This window comes from Cygnus atratus, chromosome 8 (genome assembly GCF_013377495.2).
Source record: "Cygnus atratus isolate AKBS03 ecotype Queensland, Australia chromosome 8, CAtr_DNAZoo_HiC_assembly, whole genome shotgun sequence".
NCBI classification, from domain to species: Eukaryota; Metazoa; Chordata; class Aves; order Anseriformes; family Anatidae; genus Cygnus; species Cygnus atratus.
This window is the reverse complement of record NC_066369.1, coordinates 373,721-401,580: the sequence shown is the minus strand read 5'-3', so window position 1 is coordinate 401,580 and position 27,860 is coordinate 373,721. Positions and strand designations below refer to the sequence as shown.

The window sequence follows — 27,860 nt, the reverse complement described above, 5'->3', positions numbered from 1 at the left end:
TTTTCCTTCTGGATAATTATGGCTTCATTAGGGTACTTGCATGTAAATAACACTTTGCAGTAACTATTGCAAGAACCGTGATTGTTATTTTTCTTTTGCAAATTTAACTTTTTGGTAAAATAGATTGTGGCATTTATAATTCATTTGATTGGGGTAGTACAGGTTCAGATAACTTGCAAATTCTCAAAGGGAATTAATTTTGTGGCTTTAGAGAAGAATCTCATGTTCAAATTCAAGGTGTTTGTTTAGCACACACTGTATGTTAGTTCTATATATTTGTCAGTACAGAATGTTAAGTTAGGTTTATACTTTTCAATAGAAATCAAAATGCATCAAAACCACTTCTACTAGCGGAGAGCTGAAGCTACATTTTGTGCAGATGAGGCTATTGATGACTACTTGTTGATAAAATGGAAGTCTGGGTTTGTATTCAGTGAGTATTCAGCTGTAGTAACTGATTTGAAAGAGACTACTGTCAGCTGGGTTTTTCCTTTTTCAGTCCTCTTCTAAAATTATTTTATCCTTGGTAGTTGTGGGTGCGGTGTTAACTGGAGCTTCTTCTGGGCTTTTTGTAACCTCTGCTTTCTGCTAGCTGTTTTTTCTGCCTTGTTAGGTTTATTAGATTTCTGTAAGATTATAGAAGATTTCCAGAGCTGCATCAGATATTAGAAGGAAATTTCGATCCCTTCTCCTGCCAAATCTCTCCACCACCTTTGAATTTAGCAGATCTTATTGCTGGGACATCAGTGTCCTAATAAAGGTAAATGTCACTCTCAACCAACATGTGAAGTCTTGTTAATCTCAGTAAGTACTTGAAGTTAAGACTACAGCTGCAAAGGTTGTGCTGTGTTTTTGCATTTTAATATTGTTATATTGTTCTTATATTGGTTTTGTGGTTTTTGCATCTTACACTAACAAAAGCAGTTCTTACAGTTTATTCTACACTTCGTTCTTTTGTCTTCCTTCCTTCCCCTCTAACCAAAAGCAGCTATGGAGGCAAAAGCAAGTTTTATATTACATTATAACTCCTTACTTTTAAAAAACAGTAACAAAAAAAAAGAGCACCTTATGTCCTTATGTTCCTGACTGCAACCTTTCCAGGAGAAGGTGGTGGTTAGAGACAGTTAAGGGTCTTTCCCTGGATAGATGTAGAAGTATCAGTTGTTACAGATCTGTTAGGAAAGAGTTTTTCTATTAGAGATAAGGACTAAATGGTAGAAAAATGCATCAGAACTCGTAGCAGGATTACTGCAAATTTTATTTTTTCATTGTACACCTTTGCATTCTTATGTTTCTCAAACATAAGAATCTATAATAAGAATAATTCTTCTCCCCAGAGAGGGGCATGATTTAGGAGATACTTCATTATTGCAAGCAGGACCCTAATAACTTGAATAGGAGGTGAACAAAAGCAAATGTAGTCTTAAAAATAAAATGCGGTGGTAATGACCAAGGGGGTAGTTGAGCAAGTTTTGTGAAGTACCTCATGTCTGAACTCAGATTATTTGTCTTCATGTAAACCTTGTATTGTGAATGGCTGTGAGCTTGATACAAGGGTCATGGATGAAATGTTCTCTATTTGTATAGGTGGGAAAGTAGTTACCTTAACTGTTGTTAATGAACCTGAATTTGGAGGTAGCAACTGTAACTGTTGTATACTTGGAAAAGCAGTATAATGGAAGCTTTTGGAGCTGATCTCCAGCTAGTCAGAAAGATTTCATTTTTTTTTAACTGGTGTGTTGTGATCATCAACGATTAATTTACAGCCTGCATATTTTTAGCTTATTCCTCAGATGCTTTTTGAGAATCTTTTTCTCTCTTTCTGTAGTGTGCACATGCTTGAATTACTGTGCTTCTATCTTTGAGCAATATCTACGTATGTGATTTAGTCATTGCATATAAACTGGAGAACTTGTGCCTGCTTTGGCCTTTTTCCAGTGTTGTATGAAAAGAAGTATCATTGATACGCTGCTTTTTTTTTTCCACTGGGCAAGGCGAAATCCCTGCCCACAAACCAGCCTTACTTCATATTTATTGTTTGAGAAATGCTTGTGCTTTTAGACACTGAGTCCGTCCGTGTCCCTTTAATATCACTGGGGGTACCTGTAAGGTGTTGCCTATCTCTGCCTTTGCAGTTTTCTTCCTACTTGCTGTTCTCTGCTGGAGAATAGACTAGCTGCGTATCAGTGGTCAGAAGCATAACATTTTTGTAGCAGTCCTTTTACTGCTGTGGGCCACTTTTCCCTTGTGTGAGGCCTCCAGGTGGGTGCACTGTAACTGCATTTCTTACCAGCTTCCCAGTCCCCTCTGACGCTTGCTTTATTACCTGGTGAGGGAGAGCTGCTTTCATTTCCACTTCCTTTCCTGATAATGAGAATTAAGACAGGAAAAATCAGAGGCAAAGCATTTGTGATTTTGAAATCTTTGCCTTTCCCTGAGGAGTCTTGGAGAACTACCTCTCTTGAATCTACTGGGAAAGAATTTCAGGTGCTTGGTTATTTCAAATGTCAACACCCTTGAAATGAGTAGTAGGTGTTAAGACTTGATTGTTTGTGCTGGAGTGAGAGGAATTCTCCTTGACAGCAGAAGGGCTTTGAGGGGTGAGTGTTGGTTAAGTAGTGTAGGCTCGGCCACTTTCAACAGTGCGAGTCTTGATGCTGTCAGTAGTCTGGGCTAAGGTCGGGGTGTCTCACTGCGGGTTGTATTGCCTGCACTGAAATACTTGCATGCCCCTGCAGGTGGCGTCTCCCGTGGGGTGAATTTTTGAACACTGGAGGTTTTGAAATCGCAAAAGGGGGAGTTAAATTTCAAAGGGCCCTGCAGAATTGTAACGCAGGGCTGTGGTGGCCAGCCCTTTGGTCCTTCAGCAGTTTGCTTGTTGATAGTCTTGTGGTGAAATTTGTCACCTTCCCCTCAGCTGGACAATATCCTAATTATGATGGTCCATCTTCTGTTTTCCCTTTTCTTTGCTTCTGTGCCAGATGTAGATAACGGGTAACCCTGCTTTTTTTTTTTTCCCCCCCTGAAGTGCTTTGTGAGCTCCCTGTGAACAAAGAGTGCTACATTCAAGAATACCTGTATTTAAGCTTTATCTAAGGAGTAGATGCTTTCCAGATTATGTAGGCTAAGGCTTTCGGTTTCATGCAACAGTCTGAACTCCTAGGTCCAGAATAAGGTGTTCCATGAAAAAAGTGTTACAGTCTGCTGGATTACTGCAGTGGTCTCCTTCGGTTGTCTGGGCTCAGTCCTTTGATGCAAAGATTCGGTCTGCAGTTGAGTCAGGAACCATGAAAACTATGTTGCCTTTGTAATTTAGACAGGTGGCTTTGAGACAGGCTGACTGGGTAACTCAGATTCAAAAAGCTGACAAACTTAGGAGAGGAATCTTTAGGTAGTATGTGAGGATACGTATCTCTTTGGGAGTTAATTCTGGTGATAGATACATGAGTTTAGTCTAGATATGAATAACCTCTGCTGGAAAACTGTATGCTGGTTGTCTTCATTGGTAATAAACCAGTTCTGCAGAGATGCTGTACCTGAATCTGGTTGTGTGCAACTTCAGTGACTTTCAGAGTATCTTCCAAATGTCATGTAGCTTGATGCCTCCAACTAGAAAGTGAAAAGTTTCCTTGTGTAGTTATTTTGAAGATCCGTAAGCAAAACTGAAAATAGAGTGTTTAATCTGACATTAATCAGCCTTCATGAAGGCAAAGTAGGTTAAGATTTTTAAATGGGCCAGCTAGACTTAAAATGATAGTTAACACAACTTTTTCCTAGGAAACGTGAGGAGTTGGTGAGGACTGGTATTAAAACTGTCCAACACTTAATTTCAGATATGCTGATAGTTTTTGCTAAGAAGGTTAGAAAAATGCTTTCATTTGTAACCATTTCCTCTATGTGCTTCATTCCCCGTTCAGTGAACATAAGATAGCTGAGTGTGAAGGCACTGGCAGAGGATGCAGGAGAACTTTTCTTGTCATGCAACTTTTTTCCCCCTTTTCTGCCCACGTAGTTTAATAGCATAAGTATACTTGATATGGTTTCTTGGTAGCTTAGTAACAACACTTGTTATTTGAAAATCATGCTTATTTGATAGAAAGACACTAGAATTTTGATATTCCAACCTGAGACAAAACTGGTAGAATTCATCTGTGGGTAGGAATTTCTTGTTTTGCTTTTCTTGGCTGGTGTTACAGAACACAAGCAGAAAACAATGACAGCTGTACAGTAAATTTTCATTTTACTTTGCAGGTTTGTTTTAATGCGGAAGTGGATCTCACAGCTTAATGCAAATAAAACAAACAAAGGTGAGTAGATTTCCCCCCCCCCCCCCCCCCAGATTCCTTGGGTCTGTTAGACATACAACTAAACACTCAGGACAAAAAGTCATTGAAAAAATGAATTGTATTGCAACTTGTATCTAGATTACTGTGATTTATGTATACAGTGTTATGATACAAAAATAGGAACACCCTCTTCCCCAGTACTTAAAATTATCATGACAATTATGTTTTTTCCTGCAAACTATTATAGTCAAAAAGCTATCATGGCATTCTCTTAGTTGTTGAGAGCCAGAATTACGAGTACTTGAGATTAATTTTGTTTCCTGCATACTACCTACCTGGTTTCTAAGTACAGAAAATGTACATTGCATTGTCAAAACAGTGTGTTAAACTTGCACTTCTACTATTAATAAATAACCATGTGATAAATCTGACCAGCTACCAGAATAGCAAATTTTTAATAATGATTTTTTTTTTCCCCTATCCTGTCCTTAGCTCTTTTGGGAACTATTTGTAAGACAAAGCATATGAAGATTTACTGTAGAATCTGGGTTTCCGTTTGCAGTTGCAAGCTGTCAGTTTAGGGAAAGAAAAAAATCTGTTACTTCAACACTTCTTGTCCACACCCCACAATTACAATAATTATTTTGAGACAGAATTTAGCTAAACACAGATTTTGCTTCTCTTCACATTGTTTAGTGTTCTGCTTCGGGAATACTTTGGACTATAAAACTAATCTTTCTCTATTAAATTACATTAAACACTTTTAAGAGCAATTTGCTTTAAGCTGTTTTAGCCTGATTCTTTCATGAGTATCTTTAGGTAAGAACGCAAAGTTCAGTAAATTCTCATTAATGTAGACATGGGTCTTGATGGAACTAGGTATGCAGGCTTCCTTAGCAAATGAGAGCTGAATTCTCAAGTTTTCTGCTCACTCTTTACTGGTATGTCGTCTTAGAATTTAGCTGCTCATGGTGACTTTGTATTTTGAACAAGTGAGAGGGAAGTCCCATTTGCTCAAGTGAGCTTGTACTTCATTTCTAATCTTAGACTTAATACTTAATATAGCTTTTAAAAATGTAGTATGTGCATTTTAAAATTGGCATGACCTGCTTTGTTGGTATTTTCTGCTCTGCTAGGACTTTTAGAGCTACTACTGTCAACTGTAAAATGTTGATTTTTAACAGAATACTTTGTGAGGAATCGAAAACAATTCTTTTTTTTTTCTTTGTATAATGTGTAACTGATTCAGGACTTAAATTATGAATTGTCTTCTGAACTACAAAGTAAGCTATACTGCTGTAGTATGCATATACTTACATGTAGAGGAATGTTTTATGCCTTTGACTGACATTGCAGGTTTATAGAATGTGCTGCTTTGAGAAAAGGAATAAATGTAACTCTGCAAAAGAAGTAATATTCTTTATCTGAGGTTGGGCTTAAAACAAAAGAATCCTAGCTAGGCAAATGATGTCATTTCACAGTAAAGTTTAAATTGGTCATTGTGCCTTCTGATGCTTTCAGTACTTAGCTTACATTGTCCCTTTAATTTATGTGGTATAATTTATGTGGTATCTTGTTGTTGGTTTAAATACAGAAAGTTAGTTGAGAAGTCTGTAACATGTAAGTAACTGATTGCATTCTTTGAGTGTGAAATCAATCTTCTGAATGAAATTACAAAGACCTTTCATCTAAATTGTGGTTAGCTATGTACAATAGAATTAAGCTGGTCTCTGAGGAGAAAACCTGTATGTATTCTTGCATACACAGCAAGAGGACAGAAAAATGTGAAAGAATATATGCAAACAGTATAATGACATTTAATCGATATTGTTATTGATTGGAGGAGATCTTGAGGTTCTGATGGAACTATGAAAATGACAATTGAATAGTCAATAAATCAATGAAAATAGTACATATTATCAGGGAACAAACCAAAAAACAAATATCCATTTATATGAATTTGCGATGCTGTGCTATGGTACAAACAAACTGTATTGAAGCTTGGTGCTAGTTTAGTCCTGTGACTGAAAAGCAACATAGCAGAGCTGAAGAAGATTTGGAGAATGGCAGCAAGGACAACTCTGAAAGATTTTAACGAACAGCATGTACTTACCAACTGTGTGTCTTCTGTCTCCACTCATTAGTGTAGTCACTGCAGTGTCTTGTAGACTTCTAAACGATGAACTTAACTCACGCAATTCAGTGCAGGCTTGGCCTTTCACATAAGCTTATGTCATTTAAAGCACTAGTTGAAAATGTGATTTAATGATTCACTCAAACATCTTGTATACTTTACAAGAAGGCATTTCCTGATGATTGAAAGTGTGCTTTCTATGCAAGTTTTCTTTATGTAATGAATTTAGAGTTTTTTGCTGTAATTGCAATCACTTGTTTTCCTAATTGCAAATGTAGATACTAAGATAGCCTGACTTGTGGAAATCACAAAACCTATTGTCAGTTAAAAATACACAAGTGTAAGATACTATTTACAAACAGTGAATGTCCCTTATTGGGGTCACTGTGGTCTTTGTTCTTAGGTTTTCCAAGTTCCAGATTGCATCTTTTGAGCTCCATAGGAGGACCTATCTTCTTTTAAATATGGGTGAAAGTTAAGAAAAATGATCTGTCTCAGTGTGTTAACAGTATAATGGGTCACACTTTTATGTAACAGGAAAGTTTACAGAGGATAGATAATTGTGCTGAATTTTTCTATAATTGTGGAGTGAGGATTACTTTTAACCAATTGAGACCTCAGGCAAAACCACACTTGTTCCCAGAAGCTGTCTGGAATGTATTTAATATTGCTTTACCTAAAAGCAGAAAATGTAATAAATGAGTAATACTACCACAGGTGTTGAAGGATAGGTTACATCAGCTACATAGGTTACATAGTTTACATCATAGGCAGGGGATAAATTAGGGCATGCCTGATTTATTTTGCTTTGGTTCAGGCAGGAATCTTACACAATTTATGTTACTGTTCAGATTGTCTTGGTTACTATGAAGACTTGTTTTCTGCCATAAATTACTTACAGTAATAACTTAAAAAACCAAAACAACAACAACAACAAAAACCAACAAAAATCCAAACAATTATTAGGGGACTGACTTTACATTTCTTATCGGTTGGAAGTATAATTTCAATATTATACAGCTGTAGGTCTCCTAAAAACTCAATTTCATACATTTGCAAGTAAGGATGATAACAGTTTCCAAGTGGACAGAATATTTTCATCTTAATCTAAAAAAGCACAAGAGAGTTTTTGGCCTTTCTTCACATTGTTGTTTACCATCTCGCTAGCTTACTAACTTTTGATCACTGAAAGAATATAGAGGTTGATTAGAACCAGTTTGCCTGGTTATGGGTCACTAAATGTCATTCATTACACTGAAGTTCTAAAGCAAATGAGTAAAAGCAGAGTGTTTATTTGAGGAAGAAGTATTTTTGTAATTGGGAAAGATAGCATGCTTTAAGGGGTAAGTCTCTACGTCAGCAGAAGGTAAAATTCTAGAACTTGTGATGCTATTAAGATGTGTGCAGTAAAACGGTTTTCAGAGAAAAAAATTAAGAAATTGCTAACTATGTCTCAGAACATGCTGGAGAAAAATAATTACAACTTTTTTTCAGTGTAATGGGAAATAAAGTTAGAATTTTCCCCAAAGTTGAATGGTGTGTAATATTTTAAGATATGTCAATAAAATTGAGCTAAACTGGTTTAATGTCTTTAAGAAAGTTGTACTGTAAATCTGTTATGTGGCATCATGTTGTTGTTGTGCAGTGTTCTCATCAATGATCTTTGGGTGTAACACCTCAGGAATAACTTGTGCAGATAACTAACAATATAGGCTTAATGAATTTGAGAAATATTCCTGTCAAAATGGTTAAATGGAATTAAAATAGTATGTCTGTGTTCTCTACATATTAACAAAGGGTAAAGCTTGTTCAAATAAAATGCTGGATGTTTTTATACTAAAAGTCGGGGTGGGGGGAGCTGCTTCAGTTACTGAATTTGACTTTCTCTGACATTTGAGAGTACCCTGAAAATAAGACTTCTGTGGCCATATAGTTGTAATCACTGGGGGTTTGCACAGAGTTATGGAAAACAGCTAATTATTAGAGTCATTTGGCTTATGTGTATTGGATTTGTACTGGAAGAAAGCTCTTTCCCCATTGCTCACAAAAGGTGTCAGACTAAAAGGGCCTAATTGTAGGAAAAAACTTAGTTTTAAATTAAAAGTCGGTTTTCGACTTCACTATGAAAAATCTGTAGTTCTGCTTTGACTGATTAGTTTTAAAAGTCTTTTTCTTAGTACACCATCAGTCACTTATTTGGCACCAGGGAAAACATTTTTAGTTCTGTGAGCTCTGCATTTGGGGAATCATTAGATTTGCATATGAAATTTCACCACCACTTGGTGGCAGTACTTGGCTTAAGAATGACTTGTTTCTGAACAAATAAACTGGCTTTGAATCTGTAGAACTATGGTTTAAAGGAGAGTAGGTTTGTTTTGAGTTTTATAAAAGTTAGCGATGAGTTTTAGAAATGAAAATGCTTCTTGTTTAACCTAATGAAAGGATTTGTGTTTGTATGTCTTCACGGAAAATCTAGCTATAATGTCTAACATGTAATTTAAGGTAATTTCTTATGTCAATAGTATTCTCAGAAGTTGTAATACTTAATGTTCCCTAGTTGAATTATTGTAGCATTTACTTCTAGCATTTTACTTTGAATAGTATACTTCAAGTGCTTTTAGAGCATAAAATTGCTTCATAGTAGTGTTCCTTATAATGTCTTTTGCAGGTAAATATGGGAGTGACAAAACTTCTTTTTTTGCCTTCTGAAATTCTCTGCATTTTCACTTTTTATTGATGCAAGTTTTAGGAAAGGATTCTCTTGTTAGATTTTTCTGTCAACAAAGCTAGTAAAAGTTTGTGCCCTTACTCTTAGTTGTTGCCTGTCAGTTGTGCCGATTCAGCAGTGTATATGCTTTTACGCTAGGTAATGAAATTGTTGATAAACTGAAAGAAGAAATGTGGAGGAGTAGAGGAAGGCAGGAGTCATTTAAATTGGCTTTGCTGCTAAGAAAAGCATAATTCCAACATATAGCAAAGTAATTTGACAGTATATGGCTACATGTTGAGATGACTTTCTCTTCTCTGCAAGCCAAAATCTTCTGCAATGACAGCAGGTCTTTCATATTCTTTTTTTATTTATTTTTTTCCTCTCATGAGTACTGTAGTGGTGGTACTAGAGCCCATAAGAAAGCATGTACTTTCCTAAACATGTTGTCTTTGTGAAATTTCTCACTCACTGTGACTGCAGTTACAAAAGTGCATTACTGATGGGAATGGGCTGGATGATGAGGAAGTACTTTTCTTGTATTGCCTGAAAAGCTGACACTGAGAATCTAGCATCCTTAGGCCTCTCTGAGGTGTGACATATCAAAAAGGCATCAAAGTAAATTGTGGCCTGTAAGAGGGGATTCATCCTATGGAAAAAGTGATTGTAACAGTTGTGGAAAGTCCTGAATAGTAGAAATATTAATAGAAAACGAGGAGGAACTTAGAAAATGCAGGTTTATAAATTTCAGAATAATAATATTGCTTTATTTAGTGAAAGAGAACTCTGGAAAACAGGAACACTGGAGGAGAGGGACATCAAATTAGGATTTTGCTGTGAATATGCTCTGCCTAGCTTGGGATAGAGAAAATGCACTTTTCCTATATACCTGACTTTTTGTTGTTCTTTTCTTAAACTGTCAGAATGGTAAATCGAAAGTTAGTGTTTGGAAACTTCTTTTAATTAAAATACTCATGCTTATATTTCTGATATTTTGCAATAGAAGATAAAAATAAATAGTCTGAATGTGTGTAGCACTCTTAACGGGGAGTAAGGTAAGTGAGAATTGGGATACTGTGTGGAAAAAGTGTACTCAAACAATCATAGGATAGTTGAGGTTGGAAGGGACCTCTAGAGGTCTTGTCCAACCTTCCTTCTTAAGCAGGGTCACCTAGAGCAGCTTGCCTAGGACCACGTCTGGAAGGCTTCTGAATATCTCCAAGGATGGAGACTCCATAAGCTTTCTGGGCAACCTCTGCCAGTCACCCTTGCAGTTTAAAAAAAAAAAAAAAAAAAAAACTTATTTTCAGGAACTCGTGTGTCAGTTTGTGCCTGTTTGCCTCTTTTTCTGTCACTGGACACCACTGAAGAGAGTCCAGTTCTGTCTCCCTTCAGATGTTTGCACACGTGGATGAGATCCCACACTGTCTTCTCTTTTCTAGGCTAAACACTTTGTAAGCCTTTCCTCATACAAGATGCCCCAATCTCTTAATCAAATTAGTGGCCCTTCAGGGGACTCTCTCCGGTAGCTCCATGTCTCTCTTGTACTGGGGAGCCCAGAACTGGATGTAGGACTCCGGGTGTGGCTTCACCAGTGCTGAGTAAAAGGAAAGGATCGCCTCCCTTAGCATACTGGCAGCAGTCCTCCGAATGCAGCCCAGGGTGCCATTGGCTGCCTTTGCCACAAGGGCACAGGTACTTCTCTGCAAAGCTGCTTTCCAGCATGTGCTAGTGCAGTGTGATACATGGTGCAGAACTTCACACTTTGCTTTATTGAGCTTCATGAGGTTTCTTTCAGCCCATTCTCCAGCCTGTTGAGGTCCCTCTGAATGGCAGCACAGCCCTCTGGTGTTTCTCGCAGTTATGTATTGTTAGCAACCTTGCTTGAGGGTGCATTCTGCCCCATCACTTAAAAAGATGTCAAACAGGGTTGGGCCCTGTATTGACACCAGGATTGACACTAGTTACTAGCCACCAACTAGACTTCGTACCACTAATCACAAACCTAAAATTTTTGGCAGCCTGATTTAAAAAAAAAAAAAAAAAAAAAGGCCAAGCATGACTTTTTCTTCATTATAGTCTATAAGAAGTAAACCTTCTTCTGTTTTGTAATGCTAGTAGCTAATAAATTGTTTTATTGTGTCTAGATAAAAGCAATTGTTGGTACTATACTTTAGGCCTAAGAATACGTTTGACTGAATAACACAGGTAATGGTGGTGAATGTTATGAAAAGTGTGTTCTCTTAAACCTTTAGTTTCTTTAGAAAGTAAAAAGGTGTGAGCATGTGAGATTGGTGTGAAGGAAAAAGACGCTATCTGTGTGTGAAAAAGTGTGTAGGGGAGCAGTTTTCAGGAGAAACGGTGTGTATTATCACAGAGCATTAAGCCTGTATTTTTCAAACTTGTGTGTGTGTTACTGGAATAGTGTTAGTCATGTCTTTGTGCATCTTGGAAAACTCAGTAATTTGATTGCAGTTCTCATCTTTAGTAGAAACTACTGGCGGTGCCACTTCAGACTTGCTAGTGCTACTGAAAACAGGAGCTGGACAAAACTGCAGGAATGTGACGACTTAAGTAGTTGGTCATCCTTTATGGACTGGGCTGTCAAATGCTGTGGGGAGTTACAGAAGCCTTTGGAGTTTCTACTCAAGGAGTAACTTCTTAAGTTACCAGATTCAAAGTCTTGGTTTTGTAATGGCTAGGCATTTCTTTAGAAATACCTAATTCACTTTGAAAAGTCTTTGCCTATCACGCCATCTTAAACTGCTGCATTAGCACTGACAACTAGAAGAATATTTTTGAAAGTCATACATCTGATTCTTTTGACACTTATATCGTATTGCTCTTTATTTTATTGATTTCAGTATTGGATTTTAGCATTTGTCAACTCATTGTGACAAATTGGTTTATTTTCCCAAGCAAATCAATATTCAAGAAATAAGAATGAGAATGGTTGGTGGCAGTAATGATGTTCTCTTCTATGTTTTTTGAAGTGTAAGGTAGTCATGCTTCAGTTGTAAACTGTTGCCTTGCAGACATGAGATGTTAAAATATTACTCTTACACCTTCTAGACCAGAAATCAAGTTTCTAAAAGCCTGACATTTTTAAAGAAACATTTTTTTCTATTTTATACACAGTTTTTGAAGAAGTTGTTTCACTAGTAACAAAGTTTCATGTAAATGAGTGTTACGAAAATTAGTGTTTTTGATGTTCCTGAGTATAATGAATAGACAGGTTTTTTTTGTAGGTTGATGGTTTAGTGGAATACCATCCTACTTTTCCTTGAAGATCTGAATTTGATAGTTTCTCATCATGAAGAAACTTCTTTTGCCTTGGTTGCATTTTAGTTCCTAAAAATTTTGTAGACTTTAATGTCTTTGTGTTGGCTGTTTAGAAGATTCTGAATCCTAAAAACTAGTAAATAAATTACTCCTAAGAAACTAATTATTTCTTTCTGATTATTCTGTGTCATAAATGTTTTGGATTTTTTGCAATACAGGTAAAATCTTACAATTTCATTTTTTCCACCTGATACCTTGAAGCAGTATTTTTGTTTGACATTAATGTCAGACTTTGCACTGAGGTTGGTTGCATGTGTTTTAGAGTAGAAATAGCTTAGAAATCTAAGGTAACGTGATCAGGTGGAGAAGTAAATCAGATAGTTGAATTGGTTTCAAACTGAGTCAGTATTAACAAAAAATACAGAAAAGTATGTTTGAGATCAGTTTAATCTCTATACATTCTGGTAGTCAACAAGAGAGGTAAATGGTAGTTGTGCTGTTAAGACTTGCAGTGCTACTGTAGGAATTAGAATTAACATTTCTGTCTCAAATCTGAGACTTCCACACACAGTAGCAGTTTTGGGTTTGACTCACAGGCTATGCAGGAAACCTTTTGTTTGTGGTAAGGCTGTCTAGCTATTAAAAGCTGGTGGGGAATTTTCCATTTCTGAGCAATGACAGTTATATCTTTTTTCAATTCTGTTGATCTTTTGCAAGCTCCTGGAGAGAACTTTGTGTGATTTACTCCTGTATAATTGTAAATTTCTCTTTGGTCAGCTTTTTCCACAGCAATGTGACCATCTTGGTGAATTTCATTTTGAATTTTACATTTTGGTTTACATAATTTCTTGTTCCTACCTTTTTTAAGGAATTGGGAGCAATTTGTGCAGTTTAAAAAGAAATATTAAAATGCATAGCAGGTTGTAGTTATTGTCATTACTGTGGATGGTGGTAACTTTTGTATTCTTAGTTGTGTGTTGGTGTATTTTCTTGCTGCTTTGAAAACTACCCAATGTGGCAGTCTCATTAGCTATGGGAACTTTATGGTGTTTATGTTTTCATGTAAACATTGGAATTGGAAAAGTTTAGTTTTCAGTGGAACTGCTCAGCCTAGTTATAGTAATAATCATATGCTTGCGTGTAGAGTAGGTGTGGGATGGCAGCATTTGTAAGTGCTGTGCATACTAAACTAGCCCTCTGTTCACTGCAGAAGTTAAGTTCCATAAATGTTCAGATGAATTTGTAGGTTTCAAAGTTAAGTAAGGAAATCTAAGAATACTCCACCTGTGCTGTGGAGAATGGAATGTATTTTCAACAATTTAATTTGCAAACGTGCTGGAGGAAGGCAAGGCGAGTCACTGACTTGACCTTTGGTTGTCAGGCTTTATAGTTCTATTTCCATTTGAGGGGTGGATCAAGATAGCTTTTAAATAAAGAGGATAACTAGTAATAGGTATTTTTCTAATTATTAAAATACCCTAATCATATTAGCTTTGGTTATTGATCTTGTTAGATAACACCCAAAACTCAGTAGGTATGAAGAGTGTGAATTATTGTATGGACGAGGCAAAAATATTGTCCAGATATTCTCTAAATAAGATCATAGAATGGCTTGGGTTGGAATGAAACTTAAAGACCACCCAGTTCCAACCCCTGCCTTGGGCAGGGACACCTGCCACCAGACCAGGTTGCCCAGGGCCTCATCCAGCCTGGCCTTGAACACCTCCAGGGATGGGACATCCACAGCTTCTCTGGGCAACCTGTTCCAGTGCCTCAACACCCTCTGAGTGAAGAATTTCCTCCTAACCTTTCATCTAAATTTCCCCTCTTTTAGTTTAAAGCCATTCTCCCTTGTCTTGTCACTATCTGCCCACGTAAAAAGATGCTCTCCAAAAAGATGACTTTTCCCTGAAGGTGCAGCTAGTTTATGCTAATACACTTAATTATTTGGGAGGCAAGTGTTTTGGATTTCTCACCCCCACCCCCCCCTTCAGTTGACCTGGGTAAAACTTACTCTGCATAATCCTTCATTTTCCAAAGGTTCTTAAACATTTCACTTTTGACAGAATGTGTGACGTGGATCATAACTACATTAATATAGGAATAGACTGCAAATGAGGCAAAACGGAAGGAGCTTCTGCTTTAGTCTGGTGCCATAACATACTTAAGCTCTCAGATCTGCCGCTTGTTGCTCAAAAATCTGTGACTTGTTCCATCATTTTTTGTATCTTTTGTCATTTGAAAAAGCTTTATTACAGGAATGCTTGTGGATAAAGAGATAGGGTTTGTTAGTTTTCTCTTTACATAGCAAAGTCTTGAAGAAATAACAAATTAAATGGAATCAGTGCAAGCATGAAACACCTCTTTAATATTTGAATAATCTTGAGTGCCCTGGTTATTCACGTATCTGCTTAAAAAACTTCATTTATGACAAATTACTTGGCACAGGACAAATAGAGCTTTTTGCCTTCATTACGACGCTGTTGAGATAATTTGTTTCTTTAGTTAATTTAGGCTGAGTAAATTCAGTCCATTCAGGAGATGGCTTTTAAGTTTTTGTGCCACTTAATAGTCACTGTGACTATGAAATTTGGTATCAAAATACATAAAAACACTTCATGCTTTTCACAAACTCAATCAATTTTTTCCATCTGAATTTTTCACCTCCCATGTGCTCTTGAATCTATTGTAAATCCGTGTAAGATAAGGTGTTTTTTTGTAACAGAAATTGACAAACATCTAGCTATAACCACTAGTAGGCGGCAGCATAACACAGTGTTGGAGCGTAAGCTTTAATGAACTAGTATTGCATGAAGGCATGAAATTTGGTGTGTGACACTACTACATAGCAAAGGTTGTCATTATGAAACAGGAACCTGGAAATGTCATAAACCTACTTTTAATAAATACAATAATGTACATAGAACAGTGGAATTAAGTATATTCCTATCAAAAAGAATTCTTAATGAACAGAAAGTGGACAGCATCGATCTGATGACAGGAAGGCTGCATCTAATCTGAATTACTGAGTGACCTGGGAAGCTTGCTGAGAGGGATTACCGAATAATTATGTTAATATGCAATTATCACCTCATTTTTTCTGTAGTAACCTCAAGATGTAGTGTAGTAAGGGTGTTATAGCAAGTGCTGATAGTTTGCAAAAATACTGATGTTCAAGATTTTTGAGACAATAAGATTAGCTTAAGGCATTTAAATGATGATCTGTCAGCTTGAAGACAGATCTGACCTTACACTTTTTTAACGCTTAGAGTATCTGGCCACAGGGAGTCATATCTGCAAAACTCATTATGATTTGAAACTGATATTTTATGAAGAAAAACAATATTTAAAAATTTAATATGTAAATTTAAAAGTAGTTAATTAAGTCAGGGTGGAAGTTGGCTAAATAATTGGTTGGGTTTTACTCTTGAATATGAAATAATTCCACTATAATAAACAATGTATCATGTAAATTAAAAATAACTGTTTACTGTGTGACAGTGATTACAGGTTTAGCTAAAATAATTGAATAGAATTTGGCCTTTTAGATAACGTGTTTCAATAGTATGAGCCTGGAATTGTGTATGCTTGCGTAGGCTTTTTGAGCATTGCTCTTCTGCACTTCTGTCCAATGTATATTGCACTATGTGCTTAAATAAAAAAATAACTCAACTGTATGGTGTTTGCCCTGGTATAACAAACACTATTTGTGATATTAAATTTCAAGTTTAAACTTGAAGTTTATTTTTTCAACTACACTAAGGATTTACTTACCATGCATTTCGAGAGGATTAATATTGTGTGCATCTGTGATGTGGTATAGAAAACAATACTTACAAAACAGCGATGGAAATATGCAAAGAATATTGTATAGCCTTGATTAAATGTTAGTTGCTACAGTATTTGATTTTCTTCCTTTTTTTTTCCTCCCAACATGCTCAGGTTTAGGTAGTGTTTCAGTTTGGGTGGTAGGCTTCCTGAATGTGGTACAAGTTAATGATTTCCTCAAAAATAATGGTATTATGTGGAATCGTTGCTACTGAGTAATTTTCTACACATGTATTGCATGTGACTCACTGTTATCACAATGCTCTAAATTACTGTTACTTAAGAATATATTTTATATGTTTTCTTTAGTACCATGCTGTTATAACTTCTTCATGTTGTCCTGTGCATATGATAGTGAATTGTACCACCCTGATAGCTGGAGGGGAGATAATTAGCAGAAAATGATTAAAATGTAACAGTGATATTATCAATATGATAAGCATTTCAGGCTTAATTCAAAGCCTGAAATCTGTAGGGACAGCTGTATTACCATAGAAATCTTCTAATCAGATCCATATGGAATAGTTCACAGTCTCCATAAACACACAATATGGAAACGAGTCTCTTATATGATTGCACGATGTAATGTTTCTTGTTCACGATAGTTTTGAAGGGACTCTCAAGTTCGAGGTGGTTGTGTGGTGCCCTATCCACCTTGTTTTAGCTCAAGCTTTAACACTAATATTTAAAGTCAACATATGTTTTTTGTATGTGGAGCAACATGGTTTTGTCTTCATTACATAAACCTGTGAAAAGTTTTCAGGAGCCATTCAGATAATGAGGGTTGCAATCTCCAAGCAGGCACGATGTTCTCAGTTTGTCTCCCTGCTGTTCAGGGGGTACCAATGAGGTTGCTTTAAATGGGAAGCGTCTGTTCTTCCTCTGAACCCCTAACACCAGAACAGATGGGTGGAACTTGGAACATGGAAGGTTTTACCTCAGAGGTGGTAACAGTGAAGCCACTCATTAACACTGAATTTACCACTTTGTTAGCGACATTGCTTCCTGTTGAGAAAAGCTAATATAGGCTCTCAAATTGACAGCATACATTTGTCTACTTCTGCAGTAGCAAAATGGGGAAAATGCACCATCTTCCAGGCAAAACTTGACTATTTCTTCTAAACTTTTTGTGAACATTTTTATACTCCATTGCGAATATAATATGACGCTTATGCTATTCAGTGATAAAATCATTGAAGTAGTTGTGCATCCTTGGAGCTTTCCCTCCTTTAAATTTCGCTTTACTGATTTTTAGTGCAGGTTTGCACTGCCCATTTCTAACTTGTATATGTGATGTAAAGACACCTGCTGGGTGGTGTGTTATCGCCATTTTAGAGTGAAAGCTTTGAATATGATCTTATTAGAGGTCTTTATTGTGGTAGGAACTGACCCACCTGAAAACAGCAAAGAAATTCAGAAGTCTAAGAAATGGGAAGATGAATGTGTGGCCTTTCTAGTAGAACATTTGCATAAGGGCATGTTATAACTAATATAATAAAATAGTGTTGTTTCTTATATATTAAATGTTTATTACACAGCTGACAAGGAATAAAACCATATTTCTAAATTGGGTAATTCAGTAATTGGGTAGCAAAGAAAACAATGTTTTAACTTCTTGCAGTAAGTTTTTTCCATTATATTTGTACTCCAAATACGGTTTATTTTTTCTTCTAAATGGTTAAAAAAAAGTCATGGCATATTAAGGTTTGTTTGTTACAAACTTTTAGGAGATGAAATTATTTTATTTTTGTCTTTTTGCTGATTTGAAACAAAACAAGCACAGTAGCAGGGAATTTCCATTAAGTGATGGCTAGCTTTGAATTGTATGGATAACTGTCATGATGTTGAATTGAAAAATTAATAGTAATTCTAAACTCATTTTAATGTGTGATGTAAAAAGATGAAAATGGTGTCCTTTAAGCAGCTTGTTTTCTCTCCTTAGGAAAAAAGGATGTCAAGTGTGGTCTTCCTTGATTTCAATGAAGGACCATTGCAAGGAGCCATGGATATTTGTTGTGAGTTATAACATTTTAATTCAGAGAGTCTAGATAATGACTCCTTTTAGCACAACTCTAATTTGGTTAACTCTAGTTTGATTCTTTGCTTTTTCCATCAGTAATCACATGTTCAAAATTGGGCTAGTTATGTGTTTTCTCAATTAATACCAAAGTAAACACTCTACAAGCTTGTGTGCATCATCATGTCAGTTGTATACAAGCACATTGAAAAAAGTGATACCTTGAGATATGTAAAGATTAGTTTATTTCCTAGGTGCTAAATGGAAGTATAGTTTAAAAAAAAGTCACTAAAATGACTAGCAGATGTCTGGATAGCTTTTACTGCTAACTTGTTTTGCCTCTAGAAAGCAACTAAAGATAAACTCTGGGTTCATGTTACTGTGCATGTAGAATGTATTTGCGCAGCTTTTGTTAATCGTATTTTTTTCCATCTTGCTTGTAGGTGTTTGGTATTTTTGTAGGTAATGTACCATAGCAAAAAATGTATAGTTTTTGATTGCTTCATTTATTAATTTTAAACATGTCTTGAATGTCTTAAACTTACTAAAAATGCATATTCTTATTCAAAACTTATTTTTTCTGATTGCAGTGTGAAGAAGGCTGTTCCTGGAAAAAGTTGTACGTTAAAATTGACACTTTATCTCTGTGATTGCCTGATTCTTTTCTTGTTTTTTTTAGTCTAAATGTGCTTAATGGACAGACCAGCAACATGGATGACTTAGAGATAAATACTGAAGTCACTGGTGCTAAAGAAGAAGAAGAAATTCTGTGTGATGATAATTTCATATCTGAGGAAGAAGGTGGCATTCCTAAATCACAAGAGAGCGACACGTCATTTCAGAAGAACAATACACTGACTCTGCCTGAGGAGCTATCAAGGGACAGATCTGAAAAAGCCTTAAGTGGAGGCCAGACTTCTCTATTTATACACACTGGTGCTCCTACTGTTTCTAGTGAAAACTTTATCTTGTCTAGAGGAACTGCTGTTAATGGACCAGTTTCACACTCCACCTCAACTAAGACTTCCATTATGAATAAAGGCAGTGTTTCATTAACCACTGGACAGCCTGTAGGTCATCATACAGATTCCTGCTCAACTTTGACAGTGGTTCAAGACCTTCAGCTGCCTGCAAAGAGTACAACACAAAAATCAAATCAGCACCAAGTTTTATTTTTGTTACCTGATGTAGCACATGCTAAGAACATGACTCATTCCATTAAAAATCTACCTACCTCTGCTTCAATTGGTTGTGATTCACAGAAATCAGTAGGTAATAGTGTAGATAGCACTTTAGTAGGCCAAGTAGAAGTTTGTGAGGATGATAAAAATTTACTGGTAAAAGATGATTGTGTTGATACATTAACAGGCATTTCCTCAGGTACAGGTGGTTTCAGATCGGGATGTGATCCCACCTGGGATCCACAAAAAGAGTTTATACAGTTTCTTATGACAAATGAAGAAACAATAGAGAAGTCTCCAATTCACTGTAAAGTAGGTTTAGAAAAAAAGAGAAAAAGAAAAATGGATGTTAGTAAAATAACACGCTATACTGAAGACTGTTTTGGTGATACCAGTTATATTCCTAGTAAATCAAAACTGTTAAGTGTTGACTTCTTAGAACAGAATGAAGAGCTACAAATGGTAGAACCACAAAAATATTCATTGAGTAAAGTAAAGCCTGAATCCACAGATGAAGAGCTGGAAGCTGTTGATGCTATCCAACAACTCATTTATAGTCCCACTGGTAGCTGTGCAGAAGATGCTTCTCCTGTTCACACTAGCACTTTTCTTTCCAATACTTTAAAAAATAAATGTGAACAGAATGATTCTGAATCACCATCTACTTTCAGTACTGATGAACCATCATTTTATCCCTGTACAAAGTGCAATGTGAATTTTAGGGAGAAGAAACATCTGCATAGGCATATGATGTACCATTTAGATGGGAACAGCCATTTCCGACATCTCAATGTCCCAAGGCCCTATGCATGTAGGGAATGTGGAAGGACATTTCGAGATCGTAATTCACTTCTTAAACATATGATAATTCACCAGGAAAGAAGGCAGAAACTGATGGAAGAAATCCGTGAGCTTAAAGAACTTCAGGATGAGGGTAGGAGTGCACGGTTACAGTGCCCCCAATGTGTATTTGGTACTAATTGTCCCAAAACATTTGTGCAGCATGCAAAGACCCATGAAAAAGATAAAAGATATTATTGCTGTGAGGAATGCAATTTCATGGCTGTGACAGAAAATGAACTTGAATGCCATCGAGGGATTGCTCATGGAGCAGTAGTCAAATGTTCCATTATTGGTAGTGACGTGTCCCAGAGGAAATCACAGAAAAAGGCATCCATGAAAGATCCATATTTAGGATCCTCAAAAAAGTCATCAACGTATATGTGTAAGATGTGTCCATTTACAACTTCGGCTAGAAGCATTTTAAAAAAACACATGGAATACCTGCATCCAACATCTTGCATTGATCCCTTTGGTAGCCATCTTAGACTAGAAAAGAGGAAAGGCAGCATTTTAGAAGAATCTTTAGATTTTGGTAGCAGGACAAAGCAGTTGATGAAACAATCTACATTTCCAAAAAACTCAGTTTTAAAACAGGATGTAAAAAGATCTTTTGGCTCTACTTCACAGTCCAGTAACTTCACCAAACTTCACAAGAGACCCTACAGGATACAGAAGGCCCGGAAAAGTGTTTCACAGTCATCTGTAAGTGTGTGCAATCTAAATTCTACAAACAAGACCTTTTTGATTAGAAATAGCATTGACCAGAAACCTAAATGTTTTCATCAAGCAGCAAAGCAGAAAGCTAGTGTCAAAACAAGCAGTAATTATTTATATAGACACAAATATGAAAACTACAGGATGATTAAAAAATCTAGTGACTCTTATCCTTTGCATTTAAAAAAGGAAGAGTCCAACTCTGTCAGTTCTTTACATAGAAGTCCCCATAATAATTGTTTTGTCGTGGATTCAGATAATCTTGATTGCAAAAGGGCAAAAGGCTATAAAGGTCGTAGGCATGTAGCTGTAAAAAGAGTGGTTAAAGAATCCAAGAGGGAAGGCTCTGTTAAAGGAAATTATTTGGATTGCTATCCAGATTTTCTGCATAAAATGACTGTTGTTGTTTTACAGAAACTTAACTCTGCTGAAAAAAAAGACAGCTATGAAACGGAGGATGAAAGTTCATGGGATAATGTTGAACTATGTGATTACACTACACAGTCTGTGGAGGACGAATCTTACAATGATATTAATCAGGAGCATGTAAGCCTATTCCCCATATTCAAAGGTAAAATGGAAGATCATGAAACTGTTGATAAATCTTCGCTTAGTTATGAGCAGAATGATGGCTTTTATTTTGAATATTACGAAGATGCTGAGGGTAGTAACTTCCTCCATGAGCTGCATGATCCTCAGAATTTAGAAAACGTAGGATCAGCATTGCCAAAACATAATTCAGTTTTCCATTGGACTGATTTGTCGCTTGAAAAGAAGTCCTGCCCATACTGCCCAGCAACCTTTGAAACAGGTGTTGGATTGTCCAATCATGTCAGAGGGCATCTTCACAGAGCTGGATTGAGCTATGAAGCCCGTCATGTTGTTTCACCAGAACAGATAGCAACAAGTGACAAAATGCAACATTTTAAAAGAACTGGAACAGGAACTCCTGTTAAGCGTGTTAGAAAAGGTATGTGTTTCTTTTTTTCTTTAATTTGGGTGTAAATTAGAGGGGACAAAGGACACTAAGTTGAACAATAAACAAGACTTGCTTCATTTTATTGTAAAGCCTGTTCTTGTGATTTGCTATAGTAATATTTAACAGTACATAATTGTCAAAATACATGAAAATTATTTTCTTTATAGCAGTTGAGAAATCTGAAACTTCCTCTGAGCATACGTGTCAGCTCTGTGGAGGCTGGTTTGATACTAAAATTGGATTGTCAAATCATGTGCGAGGACACCTGAAGAGGCTTGGCAAAACCAAGTGGGATGCTCACAAGTCTCCGATCTGTGTTCTGAATGAGATGATGCAAAATGAAGAGAAGTATGAAAAAATTCTAAAGGCTTTGAATAGTTGCCGCATTATTCCCAGACCGTTTGTTGCTCAGAAATTTGCATCAAATGATGACTTTTTATCTCAGAATGTTATACCTCTTGAAGCATACCATAATGGCCTAAAAACTGAAGATACATCTGTGTCTGCATCGGAGGAAGAAGGGCTGAGTTTCCTAAATGAATGTGATGAAACAAAAGCAGTACTACATGATGAAAAAAAAATCAATCACTTACACTGATAGAACTTCTGAAAAATAAAAGGTTAGGAGAAGAAAGGAATCCTGATATTTCTCCTCAGAAGATTCATAATCAAACTGCGAGAAAGAGGTTTGTTCAGAAATGTGTTCTTCCATTAAATGAAGACAGTCCATTGATGTATCAGCCACAAAAAATGGACTTGACTATGCAGTCAGGTAAGATGATGTTTCTCGCTGTCTTGACAACATTTCCAAAGAACCCATTAATTCACAGAAAACATACAAGTACATAGTACTTTGGAGAGGGATTCTGTTCATTTAATTCTTGTTTCATTTCCAGAGGATGCTGACTGTGAGAGGTAGCACAGCAAATTTTTCTTGCATGTTTTTTAAGTGAATATTCAGCAGCACTGAGGGTTGGTTTTTTTTTGGTTTTTTTTTTTTTTTGCATGGAATGTAGCTCCTTTTCTGCATATGTTTGAGTTTACCAATCCAAAGTGGGCACAAAACGAACCTCAGTAAGGAAGAAGACACACCCTAGACCAACAATAAGTTGAGGTATTTGGCAGGCTTAACAGTTCTGAAATGTTTGGGCTTGGACCCTGTTTCTGGGCTTTAACACTGCTGGTTTGCAAACTACTTCATTTAAATGTTCGAGACTTGTGCAAAGCAGCGTTTGTTCAAACCGACAGAATTGTTAATGACATTTTAAGCACATAATATTTCAAGCTGATTAATGTCTGTTGACTAATTTTGATGTTTTAGGCAAACATACTCTTGCACCATAGGTTAATTCTTGTTTGGTTTAAAATCGTGGCTGCTGGGGGAAACTCATGCTTGCTTAGGGCCTGTCTATCCTGAGTGAAGATGTGTACTAGTTTGAGCTTTGTTGGAATACAGCCATAGCCAGCAGGGTTCTAATATGCAGCTCCTGACTGATACGGACAAAGATGTCCCCATCCGCTGAGAATTGTGCTAATGAAACAATTCTGTAATCGACTTTCTGGACAATCTATACTAATACATTCATTTTTTTAGAATGATGTTTTTAATTGTCAGAGCTATTTCTAGTCTTGAGGAATTCTTGCAGGATCCTTTGTAATGTGTATGTAGAGCTTGCATTTATGTATTTCTTATTTGGACAACACCTTATAATGCTGCAGGATTCTTGAAACTGAGGAGTAAGATCTTAGTTTTATACCCATGACTTTTTTGGTTCTTTTGGTTTTCTTGTTATTACCTAGTGTAGGTTAGTAAAACTGGCACTGCGTAGTACTTTTTCACTTATGCTCTTGTCTTCCTTTAAAGAAATAACAGCAACAAGTCCAGCGTGCTCAGAAGTTCTTTTAGGGGACTATGAAAGTGTGGCAATCAATTTCTTAACAAAGGTGGCTTTCTAAAATGACAGAGGTGGAACAGAATTACCTTTAATGTCTTCTGGATGTATGTGGTTGTCCTTTAAGACAGGAGGTTGTTTAATAAAGGAAGTGTGTCTTTTAGAGGCTTAATTATTTGAAAAACAATGCTAAAGGAGTAGCTTGCCAAATCTGACACTGTGTATTGCTTTCTGTTTAATATTTACTGCTGAATACTAGGTAGAACCTGTTCGGTTGTGATGAACAACCAGGTAAAAATAAACATGTGCTTGCATAATACTAACAGTTATGAATGGGGCCCTATAATTATCTGTGGCTGAGGTAACGGAATTTGACAACTAACAAATGAACTGTGCCAGTTGAGTTAATGAGGAAAATATTTAACATCAAATTGAAATACTTCAGTTTTTCCTAAAAAGGCAAATCTTTCTAATCCTGGTTTTAGAGTGAAAAAGTTGTGTGTTTTTTTTTTTTTTTTTTTTTTTTACCAACCAGATATTCTTCTTCTGTAACTTGCCTGAAAAAAACAGCATGTCTTCTGTGGGCTGCTGGAGAATAGGATTCTTTCCTTCCTGCAAACTGAGGCTTTCCAGTTGGGTAGATGTAGCTTTTTTTTATCTGTTCTTTTAATGATTTATCAGTAGAGAACTGGAAACATTAGTTGACCAAAACACTGTATCTTGGGTAAAATAAACGGAGAACATGATGGTAAAGTTGAGCAAGGGAGAAGTTATAATGGTTTCTTTGTCTGGTAAGTGAGGAGTTCAGTATTATTTCACTTTCACTTTTCCTGTGATAAGTAGCATGTTGCTTTGTTGATTATTTATTTAGCACAGAGATTTTAGCAAAAAACTTCAAATCATTAACTTTCATTATTGATTGCGCATCTGAAGTAATGAATAGAAAATGCACTGAACAAAATGTTTTGTTTAACAGCTGTTCAGTGATGTGTTTTGCCACCTCTCTTTCTAAGCCTTCAGCAGCACCCTAATTTAAGTGCTGAGCCTTTCAGTCTTATGGGTTTTAATTACCACTTTGTCAACTATACTTTCAAAATTCTCTTTATTGGAAATGTTGCAAGCTCTGAAATTTCTGAACAGAATTGTGCTATTCAAATTGTAGGGTTGTATTTTGGGAATAGAACTTCATAATGTGGAGATCTGTAGGAATTTGATATTAGGTATTAAATGCAGAGTAGCCTAATGGGTTCAAGTTGCCTTCTTTCGTTTCAAATAACAAGGTTTGGCTTAAAGCACTACATGGAAAACTAATAATGGTTAACGTCAATCCTTCTAATATACTAAACAATTGCGTCAATGCAGTGAATATATTTTAAACCATCTTTATTACAGAAAACTTTTTACAACGCTTTGAGAATTTCATTTTTTTGAAGAGAGAACTGGATTATAGTTTTCTTTTGAATGATAGGTATGCCTGTGAAGCTTAGAACGTGTGTGCATTGCAATACGACGTTTACAAGTGCTGTTAGCCTGTCCAACCACTTACGCGCTTATGCACGAAAGAAGAGTGCTGGACTTTGACTGGGACAGGTATGTTTTGTTACAGATGTAAAAGCAAGTCTGTCTATGATACATTTTCCTCATCAGACTGGACAAAAGCATATGTTAATCCAAAATAATTTGAAGCTTCCGTTGGTAAAAAAAAAAAAAAAAAAAAAAAAAAATTATTTGCCCTAAAACTTCAGCAACTTTTAAACAAAGGTATGTTGCTGTTGTCCACTCTCATGTCTGATTTTCATTCTTACTCATTTTGGATCCAATACTTAAGGTATGTAAGCAAAACTAAGAGATGTTCATATAAATCCATTCTCCCACAATATCACAACTTCCAAACCAGCTACCTGGGCATCTAACAAAGTGTTTATAAATACCTCAAAAATTAAACAAAAAAAGTAATTATATTACGTATAATTACTAAGAATACTGTAGCTAAAATAGGAGAAACAAGTAGTTTTCCAGCTTGTATATTTCTAACAACATAATATATGTAGCTGGTTTCATTTTTTGTTTGGCTCACAAACCAATCATGGAGTGATTGACAATGGAGTGAGTGTAGTACATCGTTTGGAACTGCTATTAATGCTTTTTTTTTTTTTATTAAAACACGCTTATATTGAAACTTGTCTACTATCCCATATTTGATTTTTCCAGAGACCTTCAGTTTTCTTGGCTGTAGGCAAATTCCCAAGTTTACTTGGAGTATTGCTAAGATTAGTGGGACTTTTTATGGTCAGCAGCAAGTTCAGGAGCAGAGATGGAATATAGTGAGGAAAACTTCAAGATACGAAGTTTAGTATAATACGAAGTAATTTAGAAGGGCAACAATCAGTTTTCTGGGTCAACAAGCACAGATTTACATAATGCTGGAAAAAATATATCATACCTTTTTTTTATCTATAGACATAATTCATTATGCTACATATAATAAAAAGTAGTTTCAGGCTTTCTCTGCAGAAGCCTAGAAGAAATATTTAAATATATTTACACATTGAGCCAGTCGATGCCTCATCTTGTTATGCTAAGTTAATGCTATAACAAAGTAGATTTGGTAGAATGAAAACAGTAGATGCAATAACATCCATTTTGTTGGAGAGTATGCTTTTAGTTAGTGATTCTGAAAGTTTTCATATTTACACAATAGAAAGACGATGATAGTGGACTTCATTTTACCACTGCTGTGATTTGATGCTTTGATTAGCCCTGTGGTAAGTTATTTTGCTCATATACCTACCAGTGAAATATTTTTCAGTAACTGTATATTTAAATTGCACATCGAAATTAACAGTAATGGAGGGTGGCACTGTGGCAAAGAGGATAGTACACAGAGACTGGATCCTGGACAAGATCCTTGTACCTCAGCTTCTTTTTCGCTAAATAGGAAATGTGAATGTAGCTTGTAAAGGTGCTTTGAAGGTGTTTCGTGTTGTGTTGTGTGTTTTTTTTGTTTGTTTGTTAAGAAACATTCAGCTAGCTTAGTAGTAGTATACTCCTCAGAGCAGTTGATGCTTTCTTAAAAAGAACTTAAAAGTTATGGGTGTTGTTTTATCATTGGACCTAGAGGTTTGTTTAAAATGAGGTTAGAAACGGAACTTGAAAAATAAAACCAACAAACAAACATGCTTCTGATCTCAGAAGCTAGACCTGAGCTAGATAAATAGCCTGTGCCATGCAGATGAAGGCAGTTTGCTGAAATAGGTAATTTAAGGGGAGACCTGTTAGAGCTGTAATATTATGCAACCAATATACATCTGTTCATTTAGTCATTACTGTTAAAACTTTTGTAACTTCGCAAAGTTTGTAAATTTGATAGTTTGCTCCTTGACTTTTCATTTGAGTAAGCTCAATGCAAGTCTGATAGGCAGTGGTTTTATCTGATACTCCACCTTACAGTGATTTTTTTTAGGAGAACATCTTAAATGCAAGATTTCACTAGCACACACTTTTAAGTTTTGCTATGAGTGTTGTGCTTGGGGAGGTCGCAATTTTTTTAATTAAAAATGGTTGCAGTTGAGAGCAATTTAGAGATGGCTTCAATTTGGAACCTCTATGGATACAGTGAGAATACATTTATACAGGTTCCTTTTTCCTGTTTTCACAAAGCCTTTCTTAAATCTTCTAAAGCAAACAGAACTACTGTAAAGGAATCTCGTTGGCTTAGTGTTTATCTCTGTTTCTTGCTGTAATTAAAAAATTGTTTGTAAACATGAATGTTGCAGTTCTTTCATGATTTAATAATTGTTAGGGAAGCTGTCTAGGTGTTAGAGAAATACAGTAATCTATACGAGTCACCAAACTGAGAGTTGTTCCAGGGTCACATTAGCATATGTGCTAGTCTTATACTCCAATTTTTCATTTTGTCTGCATGTTTTCAATATTGATTATTATCATACTGCCTTTCTAGCAGATGCCGTGCTTCTTCAGAATCAGTATTTTGATT

General features: G+C 36.1%; 1 protein-coding gene across 1 annotated transcript in view; it reads left to right on the top strand.

Annotated features, from left to right (window-relative positions):
• ZNF644 (zinc finger protein 644) overlaps positions 1-27,860 on the top strand; it is a 53,774-nt gene that overhangs the window by 15,804 nt on the left and 10,110 nt on the right. Inside the window, 7 exon segments of the mRNA XM_050712205.1 lie at positions 320-433; positions 4,252-4,307; positions 18,180-18,252; positions 18,934-20,980; positions 21,407-21,962; positions 22,139-22,540; positions 22,543-22,743. Coding sequence (XP_050568162.1) covers positions 18,965-20,980; positions 21,407-21,962; positions 22,139-22,540; positions 22,543-22,743 — 3,175 coding nt within the window. The 5' untranslated portion in view covers positions 320-433; positions 4,252-4,307; positions 18,180-18,252; positions 18,934-18,964.